This window comes from Balearica regulorum, chromosome 9, assembly GCF_011004875.1.
Source record: "Balearica regulorum gibbericeps isolate bBalReg1 chromosome 9, bBalReg1.pri, whole genome shotgun sequence".
Taxonomy (NCBI): domain Eukaryota; kingdom Metazoa; phylum Chordata; class Aves; order Gruiformes; family Gruidae; genus Balearica; species Balearica regulorum.
The window spans coordinates 27139625-27167356 of record NC_046192.1 but is presented as its reverse complement, the minus strand read 5'-3'; the positions used below and the strand labels follow the sequence as shown (position 1 = coordinate 27167356).

The following is a 27732-nucleotide window of genomic DNA, read 5'->3' as shown; positions in this document are numbered from 1 at the left end:
ATTTAGATAATCTGAATTGAATAAAAATATGTACTGAAATATGCCCAACATGATTTGAAACACGGAGCAAATCATTATAAAGTTGATTTTTATAGTTCCAGTTGCAGATTAGTGATCAGAGTAACCCATAAATAATTACTCAGAAGTCTGTAGTGTTCATGAACTACAGAACTTGTTTCTTGCCCCAGTGTCTCTGTGGAGACAGTTCATTTCAGAAGAGGGGGTTTCTGGTTTAGGCCCTACATTCTGTCACCCTGTCTCAATTCCTTCTTTGAACATTCACTACGCATACTTGAAGTTTATGAAGTTACTGCTGTTGGGAGATGAAGGAATTGCCAGGGTGGTGTTTTTACCTAGATACCATCTGTTACAAATTAGCAAACGTACTATCCTTGTCACAAACCTGCAAGTTCATGAAATACAGATTTTAAAGATGCCTAAAGCAAGTCAGTGATGCTCAAGCATGTGTCCTGGAGGTAAGAGCTCACGTGGAGCTGACTGCAACCTTAGCGATGCCAAATATTGTGAATTTTAATCTTACCGTGGATCCCTGGCTGGGTACAGCTAAGCTGGATATTCAAAGCACTGATCGTTGAGATGTGAGAGGCCTTTTGCAAGATCCATTTGCAGCGAGGCTCAGTGCTTTCCGAAGCTGAGCCCTGCTGAAGGGGCGCTGGATCAGGGCTCTGCCGTGCTGAGAACCTGCCGTCGCTGATTCCACAGCTTAAACCTTCAGCAAAAAATAGACGCTGTTCCACTGCGTTTGCTCCTGAAGAGTAAAAGAAGGGTTGTAGAAGGCCAGTCCGTAGGGTTGTACGTGTAAATGTTTAGACTGCAGCACTCTTGATGCAAGTTGTGTAAACTATTTCCTTATTTTGCTTTTACTTGAATAGCATCCTGTGATAAATTATTCATTTTCCTGTCAAAGGTAGGCAGATATTTGAGTATCAGCAATGAAATACGGAAGGAGGCAGCAACATCAGAAATAAACTTCACTCTGTATGCAGTGATGCACGACTAAGGAGAATTTTGACAAACTTACCGCTTAAAATTATTTCACAAGACTTGGAAACATTATAAATGGGTTGTAGCCAAATCCATGTGCACTCCAGCATTGCAGGTGTGGGGCCTTTGGCTTGAGGAACAGATACCATGCGTTACCTAATCACCCAGTTACAAATGTAATTAACTACGTTGCAACATGGACATGAAATCCCTATCGATGTGTGCAAATTATTCACTATTAACCTAGGAAAATGCTCTGCAGACTCTCAACCCATGCTTTTCCTGATTCAAAAAAAGAGTGACACCTTTTGACAATAATCCTACTTTCTTACTCTCTTTGCTTCTAAGGTCTTCTGATGTTCTCACACTAGCTTTTAGGTCTCTTGCCTGTGGAGAGTTTATTTTTTTGTTGTATTTTCCACTTCGCTCTCTGCTCCTGGTGACAGGGAATGGATTCCTGATTAAGGAAGGGAAAGAAATGGCTGTTTGCTAGTTATCCAACTAAAACAGGAGCGTGAGGTGCGTTGTGCAGCCTGTGGAGACAGCAGTGACACAGTTTTGTCATTCAGGACTTGCGATGGGGTGTCTGATGCCATCGGCTCTAACACAAAGTTCTTCCTAATGCCAAACTACCTTAAATCGGACTCCGACAAATGGTGTGTAAGAGTGAAAAGATAATGCTGTAACTGGAGCCATTCAGAGTCCTGGTAGTCAGCAAAGACCTCTACCCCTAGAAATTACATTAGCAAACTCATTTCACTTAGCCTGCTGAACAGCCACCATCAATTAAAATCAAACCAGGCTGATTTCAATTTGATAACTTTTAGGTTAAATGTTCACTAGCCCTTTCTGATTTCTTGAGCCATTCAGCATCTCCGCAACTACTTTTTATTATGGTAATTGCTTGAAAAGGAGCTGTGTTCAGTTTTTAAATTATGATTACTGTTACAACATTTTAGAAAGATTTTTGCTACTACAATAATGGTATCTAAGAAAACACTGCCAGCCAGGAGATCAAATTTTGCTATTTCTGCTTCAGTCGCTCTGATATGAGCAGGACTGGATGATCCCGAAGGCCGTTTTTCCATCAGTAACCCAAAACCAACCTTCTCTAATGATTACAGTTTTCCATTTGTCAAGTTACAAGAAGGAGGTTATTTTTAGTGGAGATCCTTGAACTCTAGAAACCTGTTTCAGGAGAGCTCAGCTTGAACCTATGACTTAATCCACATAAGACACTGGGCTGCGGCAACTCTTCAGCTTGCAGCAGTAATAAGAAGCAATGCTAGAAGTATTATTACTCCAGAATTTAAAATATTCCCCATTTGTAATTTAAACTTAGTGCAACGTTGCCTAATTTCTTTTTTCCTGACTGGTCCCTCCCCTCTTAGTGTGCCCCCATTGCTAAGAGCTAGGAAAAAAGAGTGGCAGTGGCTGGGGCAGATGATGTGACGCTGGGGAGCAAGAGTTAGACACTGAGTCACTCTGGAATTGCCACTCCGGGGTGAGATGTGACGCGATATGTCTACTCTTTCTGGAAGGAAGCAGGAGTTGAAGCTCAGCCCAAGGAGGGGAGGAGGGAGCTCGGTGCTAACACCAGCGCTGAGCTGTGCTTCGCTTCCAGCCGGGCTCCCCCCCATCAAGGTGTGCGCCTCGTGAGCTGGAAATGGTTATGCCAGGATTTACACCTAGGTGCAAATGAAAATGGCTACTTGGCTATCGGTTTGCTTCTTCCTGAGTACAACGGGGACTAAGGCTGCATGGTTGCAGGGAGAGTAATGACATGAGAAGCCTTTCGGCACTCGGGCATCATTTTTGAAGGCACTGTCTTGAGAAGGCTGTAGTTTAAATGGTGTCATCTCTGCTGAGCTGCCGCTGTAAAAATCTCGTTCCCACTAGATGTCCCTGCCGTCCCAGAGCAGTTGTCGCTCTGAACATCAGGGGCTGTCTAGAAAGGCCATAGAAATGAGATGCACGGAGCCTGAATTTGCCTTTTTGCTTCATAAACAGAGCTGGGGTTAGGGTAACAAGACAGAGCAGTTTTCTCATAGTTTTCTGTTGCCTTACAATCTACATCTTTTCAATTAAAAAATACTGCTCGAAAGGTAAGCTCCAAATATTTATTGCCTATGTGGTCCAGTCCCTGGGGGAGTTTAGAGGCAGGAAAAGTGGATTCTTCCCCTCCCTTGTCAGCAAAATCAGTTGCCTAAGGGCACGCTGCCCCTTGCTCACCAGCACTGCCGGGAGGACCGGAGGGACGGGCACCTTCTCTGGATACCGCAGGGCTCCACATCTCCGGAGGCAGCGCCTGGATTTCCGTGTCACAGTGCTGAAAGGAAGGCAGAAAGAAATCTCATTAATTATTATTAACGGAAACTAAACACAGCTAACATTTGTAAAAATGTCAAATTGCATTTTCAGATCCCTTTTTGGTGAATTTCAGAGTATTATTTTACAAATTCTTGTCGTCTCATTTCAGTATTCATACAAGTTACAGAGCTGGGTGACTATGTGAGTTGAATATATACTTAAATAAAATATTAAAGTAAATGTTATTACACATCTACCTCTAGTTGCTTGCAGTAGAAGGATGCTTTTATCTGACATTTACGAACAATTTATAACAAACGGCCTTTGCAAAAGGCTCCGCACTGGGCCGACGTTACAGATGGAATGTAATCAGCTTTGTAACAACACTGTCAAAAGGCCACTTCCACTAAAAATATGCTTAAGCCTCTGGAAATTGCACTGCATCTTTAAGCCTATCTGTAAAAGAACTTAACTGCAAGAAGTAAGGGCTACCTCATTTATGCCAATACATTTTAAATTTAAATAGTAACTGCTGATCCTTACAGAACTGACTGGGGATTGAGCACTGATTGTCTGAGTCCTCTCAAATTACCTTCAACCTTGCTTCTGACATTGCTCGGCAGCGCGTGGAAAGACACAGGGCAGAGCTGATCAGAGCCCCCGGGTGCTCGCTCACCAGTTTTCTTCCCGAAAGAGTTCAGAAAAAAAAGACCTATTTTTAATATACTGTGCTGGTTCTCAATAGTTCGGTAAACAGAGCTAAACATTTTCCTGTGCTTTTGGAAGTTAAGGGCGGCAACAAATGTAATTAAAAAGTAATTCTGTAATAAGAGCTGGGATTTTTTTTCTTTAGGTGAACAGTGAAAACTCTTCTTGACAATTAAAATTGACAATTCTTGCCTTCCCTGTGAAATTAGTCATATACTGTGATTGTTTCTGAGCTCTATAAACATGATTTGTGACAACCTGTGTATTGAATATGCTTGTTTTCTACAGGACTAATTTAAATATGGCTTTAATAATGTCTGCTCAACGAGCAAGATTCATTTTTAAGTTTAGAGACAAACAGCCTAAGGCAGGCTAGAATGAGTTCAATCACCTGAACGAACACAGGACTGTCCAAACACTGTTTAAAATTAGTGAAGAAATTTGGCTTCACCTGGTGCAAACCACCTCAAGCAGGACAGCTTGGTTTTTAGTTTCCTGTGGAAATGGGATCTTGCAGGCACTGGGTAAATCAAGCAGCTCTTGCTGCCTAGCTGATTTATAGCCCCAGGTGTCTGTTGCTATACATTTTGCATTTTTCTTTGTCTGATTTTACAGCTTGAGGCCGTGGCCAAATTCTGAGCTCAATTTTGGCAATCTTCACCATTAACCCGATAAGGATTTTTTGCCCCAGGAACACATTTGCTGCATTTACTCCTGGTGCCAGCGGTCTGTTAACTGTCTCTGGTTGTACGAGAAACGGCCCCAACACGCAGCCCAGTAGAACAGAGTCTCTTCTTTTGGTGCACGGATTTGGAAAGGAGTCTAAGTGCCAAGTGGTTTTGCCCCAAACATCGGAAGAAAAAAACCCCCAAACCCCTCATAGATGCCAGGGGGTTAGGCTAGAGCATGATTTTTTTCCCTCTCCCTCCCAGCGCCAGAGAGAAGTTGCCAGGATTTAAGAAATAAATACGTCATCTCACAGAAGACTGTTCAAGTTCAGCATCCTCAACATGTATTTTTTTGGTTGTTTGGCCATTGGGAATGGCAAAATGAGATAGTTGCAAATTACTGGAGTAACTCAGGAACAAAACTCCCTCTGCTCCCTCATACTTTAACGTGTGCTGCCAAAGTTTTTTATAAATCAATAGGTACTGTACACGATGGCAAGAGAGCCCATTTAAACGAATATTACTTTTGGATAAAATCCTGGAATCAATGATAAACGCTCCCACTGGGGCCAGGTCTTGACTGGCTTTTGGTTATGTTGGGATTTTTTTAAGAATGAGAATATGTATATTTATATGCCTCTGTTTTCACTCTGCTAAACAAAAACAAGAACAGAAGATAGAGGGAAAGGTTGCAAAATTAGGGTCGGTTAAAAGAAATGCTGTTTCACGTGATGAAAAATTAAACTCGGGAATTCATTGCTACGAGATGTAATTAAAGCCAAAATCTTAGAAACTCTCGAATGGATTATTGCTTGGATAAATGATTTGAAAAGTAACATCCAAAACACTTTTAAAAAGAAACAAAAGCTTATCCTGCAGGTCTTGGACATGGGTTTGTGTTACAATGATGCGGCAGGCCAAGGGCAGGCTGTGTCACACACAGCTCTCGTGCAATTTCTAGTAATTTCTTACAAAACATCCAGCCTGGGTAACTTGTGAATAAGACAGTGGACACCGCGCAGACTTAGAAGGTAATCCAATTTGGCAATTCCTACATTGCTTACATTGGTATTTTGTAAACAGCTATTAAATAGGTAAATGAAATAAAATTCTGATTGTTACAAGGGAGCAGAGCTGTCACATTTCTGTGAATCTAACAGAATATACTTACCCAGTTCTTTCAGCTGCCTCAAAGAAACACACAAAAAAAATCTCATTCTTTTACTTTGCTGAAGCCTCACAGATATGGAAGCCTCCTTACAGATATGGAAGACTTCAAATGTACTTGACACACCATGAGGATCTCTCTTGCTAAATGATATTTGTTGCCCTGACAACGGCACGTAAGCATTATTTATTAGTTCATACATTATTGATAATCCTCTAATTTGTGTGTGATGGGAGGAAGTTGGTCTGCGAGTAAGTTATAAATGGAAGGTTATCAACAACTTGTAGAAGTCGGTGATAATCCTATATATAGCTAGTCCCAGTGCAGGCTCTGCTGATGCCACAGAACGTTTCTTACCCTCCAGTGGTGCAAGCACAGGGTTAGGAATCTCCTGCGGCCACAAGTTTCTACTGCGGTTTATGTATAATAATTAGTCAATTTTAGTTTGATTAGTCAATCAACTTCAAAGAGAGAGAACAGGAGCTTTTAAGGATATTTCCTAATTATATACAGAGCCCAAAGAGAGTTTAAGTGTACACAGAAATGTTTTGTATCACAAATTCTTGGGTGGGAAAATGGAAAATTTTGGAATAACAGTAAAAGACAAAAATCTCTTCCTATAAAAAGCAGCAATTAATCTTCCCCAGTTTGCATCTTACATAAAACATAGTTCAACTTAACTTATCTACTTAACTCTGACAATATACTTGTGAAGAGGTATTCTATATTTCATCGGGGACAAGAATAAAAAGACCTCTGGTCAACACCAAGAGATAGTTTTACTTCTGTCTTGCTCCATTTACTTCATTAGGGTAATTACCCCACTTTCAAACCAGCTGACGTTTCATCGGTGTCAGTCCCGGCACCTTCGAGCACCGATGAAGAGACTGAAAGGATGTCTCATGATTCAGAGTAGATTTCAAAAGGGAGGTCTCCTGATAATGAATTAAGGAGGTTTTGGGGGTTTTTTTGGTATCTTCTTTGTGTATGCAAACTGGGTATTTCTTTTTAATGTTGGTTTTCTATTTTGATATGTTTTTATTTTTAAAACAAGGGAACCATGTAATTCATTTATCATAGTTAGATATTTTAAAATCTAGCTAGCAATATTGTCCTTTGGTGTACAATCTTAAAATGGGTTCTGGCTCTCATGCTCACAAACCAGTTGCTGGCTGGCGCTTCGCCTATTTAAACATGCAATTTTCACCTCCAAGTGTTAAGCATCCCTACTGGTTAAAAATAATCCTTGTAGAGAAACTGTAGCTGAGGACTACCCAGATGTGAAGGCAGAAATATTCCTCTATTTCTCAGCAATTGAACCAAAACTTTTCCACACAATTTAGTATATTTTACATAGCTCTGCTATTCTGAATAAGTTGATCACAATCAGGATCTTTTTTTCAGCCTTGCTACAATTGATTTGTGCTCTGGATGGAACAGAAAACATAAGCCAAAGTGAAATCGCTGTGGAAAAGAGCCGCTCAGCATGAAGAGTTAAGATGAACAGAAGTGTTAGTAGAAAATTTTGGGGGCAGGAACCTAATCACGTACCTTTGGAATCGAGAGACAACAGAGAATTATAAATACCAACAAAACGTCAATATGGCAAAATGACCTTTTGTTCTAGATGAATATGTTCAACAAAGCTCTGAAGTCTGAATCAGATTTAAATAGTCATATCACCAAAAATGAATAAGAATTAAGAAGGTAAATTAATTCCTAAGGGAAATCACTGTAGATCTCATTAGTTCAGGAACAAGATACCTTAAAACTTTTAATTAAAGATAATATTTACTGCAAATGAATAAGAGTTGGCAGGTTTCAGCAGAAACCATAATCTCATTTATGCAAAGTTTTCTTATATTAAGGCAGACATCATTAATCTCATTGGAGATGCCCTCCAGACTGACAGCGCTGTAGCACCGAGGTGATTTCTTACAGAAGCCTTTTTATCTACACAAAAGAAATCTAACTCAAGCAGACACAAACCATAAGAAGGCCTGAGCAATTAGAGATATCAGTCTCTGCAAATAGAGTACTGACTTTATCGCGTTAGTGAGCCTCTCATAATGAGCTCACTTCTAACGGGGCCCATCTTCCCACAAGCAGCCAAAAAATTAACAATAACTAGAACTCATATTGCTTAGTTATCTGCACGGTAATCCAGCTCTGGATCTGCTCGGACTTGGAAAGAAATTTCATCTTTTGGAGTTGGAGCCCACATAAAATGAAACAGCAAACTGTAGATGATCTGATGTACTCTGAACAGCTGTTGGAAAGCTCCAGATTTCTGTTTCATCATTGTACAGAAGAGGTAATGGGTTTCTTTTTAAAAGGCTGAATTCGTACAAAGGCTCCACTGCACTAACTGAACTTGTAGATTGTTTTGTATCTGTGTTCAAAAGCTGTAAATAAATGCTGTAAAAAAAAAAACCAACCCAACAACTAGTTAGGTTCGGGTAGAACACTGCAAACAGGTTAACCACATCAAAACAAACATTTTGAGAAGATAAAGCTCCAGGAGGATAAGAATTTGCAGGATTTTGTATTTGACACACTAATTATATTAAAGAAAATTCACCTTGCTTGTTTGTAGCAAGTAATAAGTGAACATTCTAGCATAGCATGTTTTGGCTATTAATGAACTGCTATAATAGCAAACCCCAAATTGATCCAGGGCATCTGCCTATTAATCAAAATATATTGACAAGTAATTAATAAATGAGCACTGTATATGACCTAATCACTACGGTAAAGCTATTGCATATTACATTTATAGTACGAGTACACTCCAGCTTCAGAGGAATTTTAGAGAGCTTTAAAATCTGTGGATTGAAAGACTATCTAGAGCGCAAAGGATGATATTACTACAATGTTTGTAATGTTTTTGTGTGCAGTTTGAAACAAAGCTTGAATTCTGTCTCTGAACAATAAAAAAGTTCTTTGATAACATCATAACTGGCACAAGATTTCGTTACAAAAAGCCCCAAAGCGGCAGAGTTCACTTCCACGACTACCGCCTGATTTGTTTTATTTGCTAATCTTTCATCAGAAATGTACAAACAATTCACAGACTTCACCTGGATAATCAATGGGTAACCCTTTTTCTGTCATCCCTCCCTGCCCACCAGTCAGTCAGTATAAACGTTTTCACTGTAACAACTGCTCAAACTTGGAGTGCATCTTAAGGCTGCAATATCACCACTTGCTAGGATCTAAAGAGAAGTCTACATCAGTAGACAGCAAAATCAATGCTCACCTGATTACAGATATTTTTCAAAAATATTGCAGGCTCAGTTCATTCGTCTTTTATGTCGGTTTTTCCACTTTGGGCCAAATATCAGCAGAGCTGCTTCTGCAGCATGATGGATCTTAGTGGAAGGAAGGATCTACTTTCATGACTGCCATATAAATAATCTGACGCTCTCTAATCGCACCTGGTTATCCAGGGCACATGTTCTATCTTTCCCTTAAAATCTGCGATGTTGAAAGAGATGTGAGGAGAGGAGGGAAAAGCCTTCACCTGCCTCTCGACAGGAGATGGAAGAGAGGAAACAACCCCCCGGCTCACAGCTCTGAGAAACTTTGACATCTAGACCAGGAGAATTTTTCCAATCATATGAACATTTTTCACCATGATTGTCCCATTTTATGAAGGGTGAAGGTGAGATTCCTATATCTCTGGTTCTTTCAAACTGCCCTCCTTCAGAAGTAAGTTTATACATAATCACAGTTCTTATACGCACCCCTGCATGTTCACACCCACTCCGCTCTTCAGGAAACTTAGATAACTCTCCCCATGTATTTGCTCCATTCTTTTACTGAAACCTTCCTTTGATGACCATGCCCAGCGACAGGGTCTGCTGAGGGGTTTCTCCTTTACAGCCAGCCGTGGGACTGCTTCTTCCTGCCCGGAAGACAAAGAGCTCTTTTTCCCTTCCTGTTTAACCAGTAAATCCTAACCAGTCTCACTCCCAAAGCCAGTACAGTTCAGCAATACAGAATGAACCGCTGGCCAGAAGGCAACTACCGCAGAGCCTCAGAAACTGGATACGCCTTGGGAGTGCGCAAAGAGGTGCAGAGTGAAAGGTAATTCTGACCCACGATGGTCACCCGCAGTCCGAGCAGCAACTGCGGTCAAATACCCTCACTCCATCCCGGCCTCGGTTTTCCCTCACTGCTAGATTTTGCTGGAGCAGCCGTTTCTGGGTGCCTTCGCTGCAGGCCGCCGATGCTTTCCACTGAGGTGCCGCTGCTGCTCCAAAGGCTCCCGCGCAGGCAAACGCCCGCTTTCCAGCCGCTGGGAAAGGGGAGGCAGCCCGCCTCGCACAACACGGTCGCTTTATTTTACTGCCATCTACTGGAAAAAATACAATTATTTTAAAAATTGCCAAGAACGGGGCAGCCGCCCGTGCCGTACCGACAGCACCGACCCGCAAAGGCCTGACAGGAGCTGGGCTGAAGGCAGGGCCTGCTCCCCGCCGGGGCCTGCACCACCCCAAGCCGGGCCGGGCCGTACCCCGCGGCCTCGCCGGCCAAAACGGGGCTTTGAGAGAGGCAGCCCGAGGAGCAGCGTGGGGCTCCACGCGTGGGGCTGCTCCCCGCTCCCCGCCGGGCCCTGCGCTGGGCCCCGGCCCGAACCTTCCGGAGCGGGACCGCGCCGCGGCATCAGTTGCCACGGCAACGGCGGCACCCCCCCCCCGGCGAGCCCCGCCCCGCTCGCTTCGTCACGGCCGCGGCGGCCAGTGACGGCGTTCGCAGGTGTCACGTGGGGTAGCGGGCGCCGCCGTGAGGGGCCGGCGGGGCTTGGGGCGCTCACACCGGCGGGGAGCCGCAGCCATGTTCGGCGGCCTGGGGCGCTGCTTCGAGGAGGACCCCTTCTTCCGGTGAGGGGCCCGGCCGGGGCCCTCCTGTGCCCCGCGCCGCCGGGGCGGGCGGCAGCCCCTGGGACCCCAGCGCTTGGCAGGGGGCGGGCGGGCTGCGAGGGGTCGGCCGGGCTGGGTCTGAGGTGGCGGGGAGGCCGCCGCGGTCCCCGGCCGGCGCCTGAAGGAGCGCTCCGAGGTGCCCTGGAGGACGCCTGTCTGTGCGGGGTTAACCCGCCGGTGCGGTTCGCAGCCCTGCTCCTCTAGTTACCGAAACAAACGAGCGGGCCGAGTGCCCTTTAAAGCTGGGGGGGGTGTGGGGGGTGTGTGTGTGTGTCTAAATTGTTGCCAGTGGTTTTAAATGTCCGAGTCTCGTCTCTTACCCCCCTCTTCAGTAATACTTGTAAATTTTTACTGCCTCATAGCGCAGTGAAAAACTTAATATTTTGTAGTGACATCAGCTGAGAAGAAATCTTCACCTCCATCGGTCTGAGTTTCTTGATTTTTGGGTTTTTTTCTTCAGTTTCTCACAAAGTGGACAGGTGCTGGATGTTCTGGCTTTTCTGGCTTCATTTGGGTTTTTTGTTTTGTGGTGGGTTTTTTTTTTTTCCTCTAGAATGTTTTTGAGCTCCTGTTGCCGGTGCATACACTACAGATAACACCAGGTGTTCTTGCGTTAAAACTCTGCAAATGTGTGCGTGAGATCAGTGAAGGCAAACTCTCCTTGTGCTGATTCCCTGAGTGGGTGTCGATGCTTTACCTCAGCGAATGTGGATTTTGGGTTTTATACCATGAGCACTGTGGTGGTGCTTGGGGTGGAGCATGTCTATGTATTAAGTTCTGAAATTATTTATTTTCTTTCCTGTGGGAATCTTAATTTGCCATTGGAACCTAAATCTAAGCAGTGTGGGGTGGAAATGCTCCCCTAGAGCGCTGGGATAGCCAAAACTGCTGAAGTATCTTGTCTGGCCCCAATTCACGTCTCTTGTCAGAAACTGTAATCTGTAGCGGGTAAGAATGGGGTCGGAGAACTCAGACGAGCCTGAATGCTTTTAGTTTTTCTAAAGATGTGGTCCTTACTACGTGGTGCTTAATTACAAGCAAAGATAAGGGGTAACGCTGGTGGGTGGATGAGGAGGGGTAAGGTGTGAGGCCTTGTGATGTGGGTTTGTTGACCGTATCTCTTAGTTACGGGATATTCTAGCTGAGGCTGCGTTTGCACCTCTTAAAGGAGAATCTGCTGCTTAGCTGCAAAAGCACGTTCCTAGCAGTGGGATAGTTTCTAAAGCTGTGCAAGATGGATTAGCACGCTTGGTTTCTAGGAACGTGCGCACTGTTACAACAACTCACCAGTTATATGCGGGATACGCTATGTAGAAAACTTCACTATGCACATCCTCTGCATGAAATTAAAATAATAATGGAAATTAAGTCTTGTTTGTAGTAATTTGTAGTGTGCTTTTGAAGTATCAGTTGCTCTCTTATTTATTCATTTTTATTGTAGCCACTGATGCAGTTTAAAATTGTAGGGGGAAAAAAAGATTGCAGAAGATAGAGGAAGGGAGTGTGTGTGAAAGATGAGAGATCTCGATATTGAGATTTACTTTCTTGGCGCTGTCCTGGTAAATCTGTTTTGCATATAGTTAAGGAAATAAGCTTATTGCTTCAGATAAGATTAGCTTCCAAAATAGTGTAATAATAGGCTTCTGTTGCCTCACAAGGAGAGGTTTTGACTGCTGAACTGGAAATAGTGCCTGGATGAAAAGAAAGGTCTCGGTCTGTGAGCAGCTGTCCTGGGGAAGCACCAGTCAGTCAGCCAAAGTGCTGCCCAGGCCCAGCGGAGTTTCATCCCTCACAGCCTGGACAGGTGCAGAAGCTGCAGCTCCTCTGCCAAGTGCAGTTGGCGTCTGTTTTTAATCCACCAATATGCAGCTTTGGGTTTATTGTTCCAGGTGTTATCTCTGGTGTGGTTCTGCAACTTCAGGCTTACATAACTTCCTAAGTTATAAAAAGTGTGTATATAATACAAAGTACAGATTTCAAAAATAATAAACTGAATTTATTGTTCTAGGACACTGATTTTTCAACTGACCAGAAACATAAACTGAAGTAAGGAGTAACATTGTGCTTTTACTATAATGCTGTAAAGGGTATCAGCTGGAACACAGAGCCTTAAACTTTGGAGATTAAGCCTGAATATTAAGAACTTACTGAGCAAGGTGCATCGTAGTGAAAATTCTCACTTGCATATGTGTTGGCAGCATCAGCCTTATTATTTTTAATGTTTCTTTATATATTAGACATACTTGTTTGGGACTGTTACAGTCTCAGAGGCTGAACATTTTTGTTTCCTTTACTGACCCTGCAAACACCTGGATGTCAGGTGAAGGTCAGATTAACTACTTATTCAACAAAATTTTGTTACTGCAGAGTAGTGAAACAACAAATGTACAAATTGTTTGTCTCTAGAACTTAATTTTGAAAATAACTTCTGATGCTTAACAGGTGTAGGGCACAAATTCTATGTGTAAAACCCTTATACAACCCCCTTTCTTCTTCCTCATCATTTTTATGCTATAATAGCACAAAGTGTGTAGAAATCACATACTTGTCATCATAAGTATCTTTCTAGCCCCCCAAAAAAGTCAGATTTGAAGTCAGATGTGATCAATGGTAATTTAATTAGTATTCTACACCTGTTGCTGTTCTACACCAAGTCTGTGATTTGAACAAAGAACTTAAGATCCTCTACTGGAGAGACTTTGACTTGTTAAATATGTATTTATTTTTTTTGTAAGGTGACATACTCCTGTAGTTATGGTTCAAGTTTCAGTCATCAGAGACGTCAAGGTGGTAGGTTTAATTCCTTGGAAGCCTTGTCTTCCAGACATTCTCTGTTGACTTTCCATTGGTTTTGCCCTACTGAAATTGTAGTGTTTCTTTTGAGACTTGACAACACTAGATTTTTTTTTTTATGAATGGCACCCTAGAATGTCCCTAGGGAATTGGGAGACTTCACTTCTGTTCCTAAATATGTCACTCCACAGTATATATCTTGCTTCCCTCTCTCTGATAGTAAGAAACTAGATTTCTAAACTGTTTCATAGACCTTTCATTTTTTTTAAAGTAACCACAACAAAACCCCACAGTTCTACATGCAGGTATGAGTGTTACAAATAGATGTAGTGGAGGGTGAATGGCCAAGAGAAGTTACCAGAGAAATTGAAATAAGGCAAAAAGGACAATTTCACAAGGCATTATTTTATGTCAGGTGAGATGCATTGCAGCATGTTATGCACACTAAATTCAATCAGTTTGTTATCTACATTAAATCTATGGCATCTTGTTTTGCTTATGGTGTGTCGTAGATAACTTATTTATGAGTGTCCTACTTCTTTTGAACTGGGACCAGGAAGAAATTTTGTTATGAATAACTTACTGATGGAATACAGTTCGAATTTATTTGTGTTTTGATAACCAAACCTATCTGAAGTTTGTGGTGTCAAAATAGATTTGATGGAAGTACGTGTATGCTGTGGTAGTGCTTGTGTGCTTCCCTCATCTTGGCTTGTGCACTGACTTTTTCCATCTGTTCTTCATCCTGTGAAAAGCGAGGGGACAGTTGATGTGTGCGAGCTGCTTATCACATTAGGACTGAAGTTAAAGCTAGCTGCTATGTGAGAGGAATAGATTAGGGCCTGCTTAATGATGATGGTAAAACTACTTCTGAACTATAAAGGTCTGTTTGCACTGCAGTGAGTTAATTATGTGCATAGCTGAAAGGGATATTCTTGTGTTAAAAAATCTTGTTTGAAAATTAACCCAGAGTTATGTTTGCAAACTTTATTTCTTTTTCACTTAGAAAGAAAAAAAAATTAAATGCAACTTTGGCACAAGAAGAGACAGTACAAAGCAAAGAGATCAAAGTGGCTACGTGGTGTGGAAACTAGTTTTTGTGGGACTGGAGATAAAGGGTGGGGAGAACACGAAAGCTGTTCAGGAAACTTTGAAGAGATGATTGGGTATTGAAGACATCAGAGGAACAACCTGAAGCTTTTCTCCACGGAGGCATGAGATGTCATGGGAAAGGTTGTGGTGTCCTGGAGAGAATGAGGGTGTGAGGTGTCTGGGGAGTGCCAGGAAATTGATAGGAAGGAAGATGAGGTGCTACTAAGTCTAAGTAAACATACCTGGGAAATGACTGTTAGTGTTAATAAAGTGGCTTTCAGTGGAATAGCAAAGGGGAAAATTAGACTGGAGGTGAAGGGAAGAAATGAAGCATGTTTTTTGTATGAAGTAGTAATTTTGTAGCCTTGGATGACAGGCAACAGTACCGATCCTATATTGTGCTTATGACAACATCATATTTTGCTCCTCTTTTGGCCTCAGTTTGAAATACTTAGTTCTTGTACTAATAGAGAATGCAAAGAATTAAATAAATAATAATGGAGAGCAACTTCAGCAATGTTTTACCTGCAAGCCAAGCTTTGGGATTACTGGTGGGGTTCTGTAGGTTTTTGGAAACAGAGGTTGAATATTTAGAAAGATGAGAGAAGAGGGAGGAAAACTAACAGGAAAGCAAAAAGCCAGTAAGAAGCTTTCTTCCTAAGCAGAGAAAAAGGAGTGTGAGAACATGATTTGTGGAGGGAGAGGAAAGGGAAGGCAAAGATGGAATATTGGGTGAGTAAAGTAAGGGAGATGGAGCTGCCTTGAACTTTTTTTTGAGCACCTGGGTCAAGGAGGATGAAAAGTAGAATGAGAGTGGCTGGCAAAATAAATTTGGGGGGTGAGGGGAGGAATCTAGTGGGACACGGTGAGTTTGGTGAATAGTACTGTGCTAAGCTTTGGAAGATGAAAGCAAAAAAAAAAAAAAAAAAAAAACACCAAGAGGAGAAGGGGAGGAAAACCCCATTCTTTTACTACCAGAGCTGGACGTAGAAGTAGTGATAAATAAAATATAGGTCTGATTTATGGTTCCTGGCAGATAGTAGACGTAGGCTGGAGTGAAAGATGTTTGCAAAGGATGGAATATTTTTGGCAAAGATGAGGAAAGAGAAAAAGCAGTATGAACACCCAAGAGCATAGCAGAGCTATGAAGGCAGCTGAGAAGGCAAAAGAACTAAAACACCCAACCAACCTGCGAGATGGGAAGAAAAGTGAAAGAAGTGAGAGTTTGTGAGGAACAAGAGATTGCTCAGTTGGGTCCTATTAAAATAAAGAATTTGAATAAAGAACCATATGGAATAATTTTAAAAAATGGGTTTTAAAAATATCAGAGCCATTTTATGTAGCTTGGAATAAAAGCGGATGACTTTCTATGCAAAATCTCTTTCAGCGATCCTTTTGCTGCACACCATGAATATATGCGGCAGATGATGAGAAGCTTTTCTGATCCTTTTGGACGAGATCCATTTCTCAGTATAACAGATGGTGGGGAGAGAACAGTAGATCGAAGAGCACGCCAGGACTCTCAGGTTGCTCTAAGAGGAAATCGCAGAGTAAGTATTTTTTTAATCTCCAAGGACTGCTACATGGAATTTACATTTACTGGTAATATAGTTGGCTTCACATTTCCATTTCTGTTAAATTTGGACCAGTGGAAACAGGCCTGGCTCAGCTATTGCAACCTTGGTCAGATTGTTTCATTGCTGAGTAAAATGTGAATAATACCCTCTTGGTTCCTTAATGGCCTATTGTTTAAGTGTTTATTACTTACCACTGACAAACTTGTTTCTGTTAGGACTGATAGCAAATTTGTATGTTATTGAACATGCATAATGTTTGATTCAATAAATATTATGTATTAAATGTTTCTATTGCAAAAAGGTATTTAAAATGTCCAAAGACAGAGCCTTTTCCAAACGCTTATTTCCTCTTTATGCTAACTTTACCTAAAAAGGTACCTTGATATGCTTATACCTTCACTGTACACTTTAGTCTCTTGCATCTAGTTATTTAGGTTAGTTTGATTTAACACATACCTGTGTTTCAGCCACATAAATCGTATTTACACAGATACTTTAAACCCTGCTTTGCAACTGAATAAAGGCTTCATGTTCTGTATTTGGTCTGATTCGTAATGTTTCTGCTTGATACAAGACTAAGAATTAAAGATCACAGAAATTGATACGTAACCTAGTATTTCTGTAAATTACCACCTGAAACTGAGAAGTTGGCAATGATCTATGTTTTACATAAAGTACGTTTTCAACTCTCTGGCCATGCAGGACAATTATATCTTATGCTTCTGTAGCTCAACCTTATCTAATTGCTGTATTTAGAAAGGACACATGTTTGAAGTTGGTTCCTTTCCCTCCACCAGGCTAAATATTTTGCAGCTGAATGGTCTCTTACTTTAATGAATCACACTTGATTTTTGAAAAAAAAAAAACAGCAGTTGGAAGACAAGACAGATTACAAGGGCTTGTGGAACTCAGCCAGATTTGGTGGTGGTTGTTCAAACCTAGATAGAGCTTAATAAACATAGCTGAAACATGGACTGTCACCTACAAGTCAAAAGGGTAACTGTCAGATTCTTTCCTCCGTGCTCATACATTGGCAGTTTGTTTCAAATATAGATGTTGCTGTATCTAATTAGGGCATGATCTTGCCTCTGCTCAGGCAGATTCTTAGGCCTTGGTTCAGTACATGCATAAAACCAGATCAGACTTCTTTTTCCTGTAGAAATGAATATCCTACTATATTAAGGGTTTGTATCCCTTGTTCTTGGCAGTGACGGAGAAATGTGATGCATAGAAAACCTTTATCTGTGGTTACAGGAAGGAGTTAAAGGTGCAAGAGTGCTGTGTTATTTTGATAAGCACAAAAGAATTCCACACCTGCTAAAATCTTTCCAGTATCTTTTAATGTTCCTCATCTTTCACCTAAGAGTTGTCAGATGTCACAGAAGACTCAGCACTGATTATTTAAGCCTTTTAGTCTCAAACTGCTTTTACTGTTTTCCCTTCAGAAATGATTCAGACACTTAAAATAATTAGATTTTTATGTAGGAAAACATGGATATCTTTACTACTATGTAAACTACATTTGGTTAAAATTACTGATATTGTAATTCTATGTTTAAGTAAACTATAACATCGCTAAAACTGCTTTACAAGGGACAGAATTTGTTGCAACACCTCAATGTGCATCAATATAGCATCCACATTTGAAAGTGCTTTTCCTTTCTCAAACAGGTTTGCAGCGTTAGATTTTAGCCTTTGGAGGGGGGGGGGAAGGAGGAGGAATGGGTTACAACATTTTAAGAGATACTGTCGTTTGGTTTGGATATCAGATTGTTGTCTATATTAGGCAACTATTTAACAGTTGTATGTATATATTCTAAAATAAAGAGTTTGTAAACTTTTTATGACTAACAGCTTTATTTCTGACTATACCCTTTTGCCCTTGATATTCTTTTCTGTCACTACATATTAGATCTGCAGTCTGAAGGAGTTCATAAAGGTATTCAAGAATCAGATATTTCCTTCCTTTTGTACTTAAATGTTTTGCAATAACTCTGGTACTTCTATCTAACCCATCTTTCTTTAGGTAGGCTTTTATATAACTGTATAGTCTTAGTTTCCTGGAAGCATCAAAGTGTTTTCCAGCATCTCATTGCCCTGTCATATAGGGATATTCAATATCAGTTGGTCAAACAGGAACTGTATTTGCCAGTGTTTATAGCTACATCTATTTATACATCTGCAGAAGAATATAATTTGCTCATGAGGGATTTGTCTTCGGGTGGTTCTGTATATGATGATAGATTTACCTAGAACTTCTCTGCAGTGACCTTTGAAACTGCTGACTAGTTAGACTTCATTTTGTTTATTGCAGTGGATGTATGGATATTTTAGAGAAATATCTTTTTTTTACTTACATTAATCTCTTGTAATATATAGAGTGCTTGTGAAGGTCAGCTGCATCACTTGATTTTTTTTTTTTAATCTCTAAAATTGTATACCAGCCTTCTGAAATTTAATTACATAAATTTATATTAAGGACACTATTAATTTGTTGATGTTAATCAACTTTCACTGATGGAGTTCTGTTGCATAAGTGGAGTGTTTTCAGAGAAGTGGATGATGTCTGAAGCACTGTGCCATATTTTAAATAATTTTAGTACAAAGGTTGCTATGGTATACAAATGTTTCTCAACTTCTGGATTTAAGTGCTTCTAGTACATACATGTGAATATGATTTATTAAATATTGGACAGTGATAGTTGTCACACATGATTCATAGAAATATATTATTTCTGTATACCCAGGGACCGCTTCATATGATATTGTTGTAGCGTACTATAAATTGCCAGGGTCCTCTGAGCGACTGTCTTTATTTGATCAGAAATATTTAATATCTCCTGCTGTATATGAAAGTGCACTAGATACTTCTCTGTCTAATAACAGGTACAATAACTAAAAGACACCGGTCCTTTTTCTTCCAGGCAACAAGCTGCTCCTTCATGCCCTTTGCAGGCTTTGGTAGAGTGGTTAGTATCCCAGGAGCAATAATCCTTGTAGCTCTTGCTAGTATGTGTATACTGTCTGCATAACTAAAGCATGGACAAAGGCTAGTCTCAGTGTGCTTGCAAACTGCTTTTGCTGGTGTTTAGATATATGGAACAATGTAATTCAAGAAAGATTATTTTTCTTGAATTTTTTTGTCCTTATTAACTGAAAATGCTGGGGTAGACTGCTTCAAGATTGGACAAGTTACTACTTAACAGCTGGCTTGTCAACTTGGCAATGTACCCGTTGGTGCTTGATCTCTGATGGATATGAATGAAATGACCCCTGGAGAGAGACTCCAAACTGAGTGGTGCCTGTAGACGGACGCTAGTGCCTCAGAGTGTGTTTATGGGTGTGATAGCAACAAGACCTGTAGCACTGGTCACAGCTAAGACAGGCCAGCTCCTGGAGACAGAATTTCCACTGGAACTGCCCTTGGAATGGTTTTCATCTGTAGTTTGTTGGGGGTCTGGAATATCTTGTAAAATATCTGTAAAAAGTACCTGAGGAAAACCAAGTTTATTGTTATAACCCTCAGGGAGGTTTCGTTTCCTTTGGAAGGCTTTAAAGCATCCTCAGATTGAGAACCAGTAACTTAGAGTGGGTCTCACCTGTAGAGCGAGTAAAAATGGGCATGGGTGTTTAGATTTTCAGATCTAGAAGTATTACTTGTTTCAGTATCTTTTGCAGAAGCACAAATTTGCAACTTTCTGTATGCAAAAAGTGTATTAGCTAATCAATGTTCTTTTTTTAATTAATTGCACAAGCTATACTTTTATTCCTCCACCCCAGTCTGACATGTAATTCCATAGGTACAGCTGATTACTACGTAATGTCATCAGTCAACGTCCTGATTTCTAACTGTAGAAGGCAGTTTTCTGGAGTTACTGATACTTGCAATGATTTGATGCCCTAAATTGTCTATAATCGTTGTCCAGACGTTTTGCTAGCCCTTAAGGATTCAGATTTCTTGCTACTCAAGAAACAAACTGAAGGGTTTCTATACCTGAATTTTACTTAGTTTTATCCTTAAACTGCATTTTTGTTATTTAAGTTTTTAAATACATAACTATTGAAATTAATTTATTAAAATTTAATTCTATATGTTTCTCGTAGTTGGAGGCACCTGAGGTGTTTGCTATTGTATGAAACACCAGGATGCTAATTACAGCACTTCAGTAGTGCAAAGGGCTGCTACGTGCAGTGTGACAGCCTGTCTCTTGCCAAAGCTGCTGGATTTTGCAGAGCCCCTGGGCTCTGCTCTTTTCCCCGCTCTTCTCACAGCCTCGTACCTGTGACCAGAGCGTGGTGGTGGCACAGCGGCTCTCCTGGGAAGCAGCTAGGCATGCGCGTGTGTAGAAGCTCATCAACCAGCGCGTGGTGGTCTCTCTTAACTAGCGTACTCTGACCAGAGCTGCTCGTGTCAGAAACCAGGCAGGCAAGTAGGGAGTTTGAACAGGTCCTGAGGAAAAGTTCATAGTAGGAGAGAAAAGGGAGAGCAAAAATCATCTTTGTTGTCACAACCTGCTGCACTGGAGAGGAGCCCAGAGGAAGATGCTCATTTGGGACAGCATTGCTGTCTTCCCAGATGGTCACGTAGGAGAGTTTACCCTTTCCCTACTTTCTGTCTCCCTGTCTCTTTTTTTTCCTGTTTTGATTTCTTCCAAAGGTAGCTTTGATCAATATGGTCAGCATATGCCATCAGCTACAGATCCCATTAATAAAATTCTGTGCATATAAACCTTAGTATCTATCCTTTGTGCAACACTGGATCTTCTGCTTTCATGTGTAAATAACGAATGAATGATTCGTTGAATACATCTATAGCATCAAGTAATTAAGCTTCCATTAAAATACCAAGTTATGATTTTCTTTTTTTATTCTTTTTTTTTTTTCCCCCCAACACTGCCCTTTTGTGAGTAATGTGCGCTACTTCTGCAAAGGACAGCTATGTCTGCTGGGATGCGTTTTCACTGATTCCATATGCATTAAGGGATTTGCATAACAGAAAATTTGATCTTCAATGGATTATAAGGCAGGGAGGGTCATGTGGTACTTTTTACAGCAGAAGCTAGTTAGGTTAGAAGGTATATGAAAATAGTTCTTGTAAATTGGCCACAACATGAGCTTATTTTGATACTTGAGTATCAGATCTTTCACTTCTGTCTTTCTAGTATCTCCAACTTAACAATCAAGCTCCCCATGCTAGCTCTCAATCTTTGATTTGAAAAGATGCATTTTGGCTTGTCTATGTCTGTGAATTGCAGTCTGTGAAAACCTTTTTGATGGTCTGATTTGCATTTAAAATGCATGTAAAAAAACCAGCCTGAGAACTTGAAGAATCAGAAGACTTTGTTCTAATTTTAGTGACTTTCATTTTAACAGGATGCAGATTTTGGGGAACCTTTTTTTGCCATGGACAGGATGATGTCAAATATGAGAAACAGTATGCTGGAAATGCAAAGAAAATTTGTAAGTTGTTGGGTTTTTCTTTTGGTTTTTCTTTTTTTAATTTGATCTAAAATTAATTGTATTGGAGAATGACAGGTGTTTAAAATATTACTGAGGAAGTCCTGCCAAGACAAAGGTTACTAGTCTCAAGCAAATAATAAGAAAATTTTTTCCCCCGGATTATATCGTGGTTATAGTTCTCTGTGCTGTCACTAATTATGTGCTAACAACAATACCTTAAATGTATGCTTGATTGTCTAGGGGTTAGAGCTGCTGTAAGCTATCTGGTCTCTGGCTATTGCCAGAGCTGAAACTTTAAGTGAAGGAGCAGCTTAAAGTGTTACTGCACACTTAAAACCAACACAAATGCAAACACCTAAATGCCACCCTGTGTATAGACTTTCCTCTGATTTTATTTTCAGTGCTGTGTCTTCTTTCTTCACAGTCTTTGAAGATAACACTGATACCTATTAAGTGTGGCTGAGGATATTTACTGTGTTTCACTGGCCTTGTAAAATGCCTTGTAACCGTTGTTGCTAAAGTCTTATTTCACCTAAACTCTTTACACACCTTATACACTGTCTGTGGCAAGACTGATGTTATAGTTACATCTCCATTACTAAACTATGCCAGGGCAAATGTCTGAGCAGTTTCTTATTGCTGCCCGTGTTTCTTATTAGTTGTTGTGTTTCCTGGCATGGGGAGACCTGTGGCCAGACAAGGCTAGGACAAGAGTGAGGGCATATCAAATGATCTCTTCCCAACAGGACATGTCTAGGGTGCCAGGACTGAGGGTTAATTCTTCAGAGAGGTATTCTCTTTCATAATAAGATGTAAGATAGTTTTGTAATCAGAATGTAAGAATTACCTATTATCCATGTTTTAATTTTTACTAATAAGTCTACATTGCTTGTAGGATGACCTGTCCATCCATCCAGATGCACACACATTCAGCTCCTCCTCTGTGATGACCTACTCCAAAATAGGGGATGAACCACCAAAAGTTTTCCAAGCTTCAGCTCAGACACGCACAGCTCCAGGAGGTGTAAGTAGTGCTGAGATACAGCAACAAGGTGGTATGTAATTATCAGAATCCAAGTACCAAACCACAGTCTCCTTCAGGTTCTTTTTACTGGAGACAGTTACTCTTATAATTTAGAAAAGTATATGTCTGTTTAAATATTGCTGTATATTAAAGGCTTCTTAAGCTAAAGTGCTGTTTTCTTCCTTGTAATTTGCATGCTTCTAAGAATACATCTAAATAAATTGTATGCCTATCAAAGACTGGAAAAATTGAGTGCCAGAACAGCTGATTCTTCAAGGCGGTCTCCAGTGTCTTTCTCTTTGCTATAATTAATCCTGTTCTTGTACATTTAAAATTCTGTCTAAAATATAAGATAGCAAGAGGCAGTCTGTCTATGCAAAACATGGCTTCAAATCATCCCCTTTACTCAAGCACTTTTAAATGCTTACGTAACGCTTCAGATGAAGATGCCCTTTCATTGACTTCCTTGCAGCTGTTGCATCTAATTCTGCTAAGAAATTTGAATTTGAACCCCGAAGCGAGGTTCATGAAAGACTATATGCGAGCAGTAAAGGCCGTTGAACATGATTGGCTGTGGGTTATGTTCAAGTTCAAGCAGACACTCAGTTATCAAGAAGGTTCTAATAATATACCTATGAACACAGTGATAAGTGGTTGCCTGGGTTTCCAGCCAGTCAACATGACAACCTAGTAATTAGTTGTCCCGTCGTGCTGAGAATATTGGCATCGGCTGTTATTCATTCTGTTGTCAAGGAGAACGTTGAAGACTTGTCTGCATGGAATATATTTAGACTAAGTTTCCCCCCCTGCCCCGCAATTAATATCCAGTATGTATGTTACTTAAGAAGCTTTAGGTGTTCTTGTTGAATCTTCCTGTCTGTTGGCAAAAAGAAAATAGACTTGATCTGTGCTTTGTTGCCATATTTTCAGCCAACACAGTAAATGGGACAATTGGAACAGCTTGTAAAACTTAACTTTTTCAAAAGAAAGATATAAAACCTTTAGGGAAGAAAATTGGATTTTTTAAAGACTTTTTAACTTCTTTATTTGGTTGGAGGGACACTTAACTTCCCTTTTTGTACAGGTTAAGGAGACAAGAAAAGCACTTAAGGATTCTGAAAGTGGACTGGAAAAAATGGCTATTGGTCATCATATTCATGATCGTGCTCATGTCATTAAAAAATCAAAGAACAGCAAGACAGGTGATGAGGAAATGAACCAAGAATTCATCAACCTGGATGAAAGTAGGTCCTCTTATGAAGTTCTCTAATGGACTTTACACTGTTGGTTCACAGACTGATTTTGAAGTTCCAGATTGAAACACCTCAAAAGGGACTGTTTTTCAGACAGTCTGAAAGTCTGCAACTCAAGTTTCCTTAGTCAATAGAAATTTGGACATCTGAAGTAAAAGTAACCAATTAGACTTGAAAATGTTGTGTTATAATGTAGTTGGTATTGTTTGCTTGTGCAATAGCTGCTCCTATTTGAAAGTACTTTGATACCATAAAATATCTTTCAAACTTGTTACAGATTTTTACTATTTGCTGTGTGTTTGTGGCTAATACAAAATACATGTTTGAGATGTGTGGTTAAAATGCGTGTATACTCTTACAACACTGGGACTTTGGGCTTTTTTATTTTTATCTTCCAACCATAAGCTTACTGGCAGTAAGCTTTTAATTGTCTTTTACAGATCACCTAGAAATAGTTTACAGGCCATGTGGAGAGTCATGGACCACAAGTTTAAAAACCACTTTTCCCATCTTGTTTGCATTGATTAAAAATAAAAAGTAAACTTTCTTTTTCAGCTGAGGCCCAGACCTTTGATGAAGAGTGGCAGAAAGAGATTATGAAGTTCAAGCCATCTAGAACTAGATGCACTTTAGAAGCTCCAAAATACAGAAGTATTCATCACATACCCAAGGAAGGTGGATTAAGAAGGTAAAAAGTTTCCTACTGAGTAAGGAAATACTAGCAGCAGAATGAAAACTCAATTCTGAAGCAATCTGTTCATGAGCAAAGAATGCATACTGGTGGTCTGAGGAGAAATAGCATGCTTTATTCCTCCTTTCCTGGTGATGCCATGATCAACAGTGTAAGGCAGTACAAATGTTGTAGCTGCCCCAACAGTCATTAAACCGGGTTAGCTGCATTAAGGTATAACCCTTATTGAGGGCTAGGTTGGTCTGTTCTCATGGGTAAAAGGGAAGGCGCCTTCCATACAGTTGGAGACACACCTCTCTCTCTTCAGGGTTAGATTTCAAATGAGACCTTTTCTAATCTTAAAGTCAGGAGGCCTGTGTGGGAATGAGAACTTTACCTGTAAATGCCTAGACTGCTATCTGCCAAGCTTCAGATTTGTTCCTCTCGCTGTCAGTGGAAGTTGTGATGCCTTTGTCGCTTGCATGTTTGGTAGAGAATGCTACAGAAGGGAAATAACTCGTCTTCTGTTAACTACACAGAGCACTTATCCTCTAGAACTGAAGAGGTGCCAGAGGGATATTACAGAGGCTACTTTACCTTCAATTTCAGTTTTCAAACTAAGCTATTTCTTTTCATCAAGCCTGCAAGATGACGAAATGCTCCAACTCCATGGTGGTCACAATCAAAGTAGTTTTGGAGGGACTCTTGCAACTAAAATAACTGTACCTCCACTTAAGTAATTAACAAAATGTATGTTCCCCCACTACGCATCGTATGGTGGTTGTGACTGTTGCTGCTGTTTGTTTCAGAGAGAAACCACTTGCAGTTGCGGGTTCCAGGGACCCCAGAGCTCCTGTGGAGAATCTCAATGTGAAAGGAACGCATGTGCCCATCAAAAGCAGCAAAAAATAAATTGCTTCCATTCTCCACTTGAATGGAGTTTCTTCAGAGAGGATAATGGTGCTGCATTGCTTATGTTCATATAAGTATACACGTATATATGACCAATCTCTGTTTTTTGTTTTAGGAAGTATTAGTGTGCCTTGCTACTCCGATTGTTTGACAACTGAATGTTCTTTAAAACTTCAGATCCTTTGTTAAATCTTCTAGTTTCAGTAAATTGAAAACCCAACAACTTTCCACTTAAAAGCACTTTAAAGGATTATCACTAATTCTGTTTAAAAAAAACCAAAACCAACCAAACATAAAAGCTTTGATTTGGAAGATCTTTCTGTTACAACTGCACCAGTCTCAGACTTTTTATTAAGTCTGGTAATGAAACTACTTTTTCTCCACACTGTAACTTGCACAGAAAGTAAATTCTCTTTTATTTTGTGTGGCTAAAATAATTATTAATTTTCTAGGTAATACAGCAATCTGAATACACTATAACCACTATATATATCTTTAAAATCATATTGTTAATTGTCACAGAATCCCCAGATTCACCTTAACAGGAAGAAAAGCGAGGGAAATACTACAATGACATACTTTAAATAAATTTTAGTGTATTAGCATTCTTAAGCTCATAAGCTGTGCTTGCATCTCTTACTTTCTGTGCCTAGACTGTCAGGTTTGTATTTCGGAGCCTTTGTACACTTCCTTTGGAGGTGGCCCATTATTTTTCATTCTCGAAGATTCTCTGTAGTAGCTTTTGATTATTCTGTAATAATACCACTGTGTCTGTGTCTTCAGAAACTCAGCTGTAACTTAGTTATTCATCAGAAAAAGATGTGGGAGAAATTGGTTGACTAGGCAGTAGTTGAACTGGATAATCAGTGATTACACCACTCCTGTTCTAAAAAGGTAAGAGCCCTGCATACAGGAACCCATTTCCCCCGTCGGCTGAGACAAGGTGTGTCTGTATTCCCTCCTGTCCTGTTTTAGTGGATATAGAATGATCCTAAATCTAGCACTTGATCTCCCTTGACGTTGTTATTCTTTGGTTAAAGAGTCTGGTGCTCTAGAGGAAAGCCAGCAGTGACTGCGAACAGGAAAGGCCTTTGTAGTAGAAGGGTTAAGTTCGTATGCGGTTTTGTTATGCAGAATTGATACCCCCCATTGTAGCATAAATAATTTCTGTAGACTATAATGTTACAGCATTAGCACTATAGAGTATATTTCAAGGCTAAAATATTATAGTGGAGCCTTAAAAAAAGGCAGTATTTATATGGTAAAGGAAAATAGGTTTAGTAAGTTAAGATTAGTATTTGTTTGGCCAGAAAGGAAATGGCCTTTAGATCCTATGTTTCTGTGGATTCCCCAGATTATTTAATCCTCTTTATTAATGTGCAAAAATAATCAGAAGTGCTTTTGTTGAACTCTGACAAGGCAAAGACAATTGGTTCTTTGTTTGTTTAATGCAATGGCCTCTTCCCGTGATTGGAGCAATTAGTGGCACTAAGTTTGTGCTATGAACCATTCTAGGAGCAGCCAAGGTAAGCGGGTGGTAAGGGGGTAGCAGCCTCTGACAGAGGTGTGATACTGCAGTCATGCTTGCTAGGGATGTCTGCTAGAACCCTGAATCGAAAGGATGCTTTTACTCTCCTTAAAAAGTAAGAGCACAGCTCCAGGGCCACATCTTCCATAGCCTGAAGAGAACATCAATAATGCAATAAATGTCACTGAGAATCTAAGGCTGCGGAGGTGCTTTCCAGGTATGTCATTTAAATTGCCCAGCAATAAACAACATAAAAGTTTTTCGTGTTGTAACTTGAGAAGAAGTCCTTGATTGGAGAGATGCTGCTATTTAATGGAAAATAGTATTCATCTGGCTACTTCTGTCTGTGCTTTACTGAGATAAAAACCATGATACATGTACATAATCAGTAACACAAGTACATACTATGGTTTTATACTTATAGAGGAAAGAGGCTAATACTCATTACAGATTACCCTGTTACGCAAAACAAGGTTCTAAAATGTATACTGCAAAGAACTTGTTCTGTCTAGAAACATCTGAAACTGTTATTCTTTATTAAAGTTATTTATTATTTATGGCTATTGTTTGGCTTACTCTACACCACAAACTGACTTACACATTATGTATTTTGGGCCGCTTTGAAACAGTCTTCTCTAT

The 27732-nt window shown here is 40.3% G+C and overlaps 1 protein-coding gene across 2 annotated transcripts; it reads left to right on the top strand.

Annotated features, from left to right (window-relative positions):
* Positions 1–10606: 10606 nt before the first annotated feature.
* Positions 10607–27650, top strand: MLF1 (myeloid leukemia factor 1). Of its 2 annotated transcripts, XM_075761669.1 has the most exons (8): positions 10607–10745; positions 16057–16219; positions 19171–19215; positions 21620–21706; positions 22602–22730; positions 23815–23974; positions 24539–24671; positions 25463–27650. In XM_075761669.1, the coding sequence occupies exons 1-8, from the start codon at positions 10699–10701 to the stop codon at positions 25563–25565; spliced, it is 867 nt and encodes a 288-aa protein (XP_075617784.1). In that variant the 5' UTR covers positions 10607–10698; the 3' UTR covers positions 25566–27650. The 2 variants fall into 2 exon arrangements, with proteins under 2 accessions (XP_075617784.1, XP_075617785.1); XM_075761670.1 differs by lacking the exon at positions 19171–19215.
* The last annotated feature ends 82 nt before the right edge of the window (positions 27651–27732 follow it).

What these genes read in the sequence shown, in the direction of transcription:
- MLF1 (XM_075761669.1), top strand. Translation starts at nt 10,699, where the DNA reads ATGTTCGGCGGCCTGGGGCGCTGCTTCGAGGAGGACCCCTTCTTCCG. An exon ending in GAGGAGGACCCCTTCTTCCG is followed by an intron (nt 10,746 to 16,056) that starts GTGAGGGGCCCG and finishes AATCTCTTTCAG; the next exon opens with CGATCCTTTTGCTGCACACC. An exon ending in AAGGAAGGTGGATTAAGAAG is followed by an intron (nt 24,672 to 25,462) that starts GTAAAAAGTTTC and finishes TGTTTGTTTCAG; the next exon opens with AGAGAAACCACTTGCAGTTG.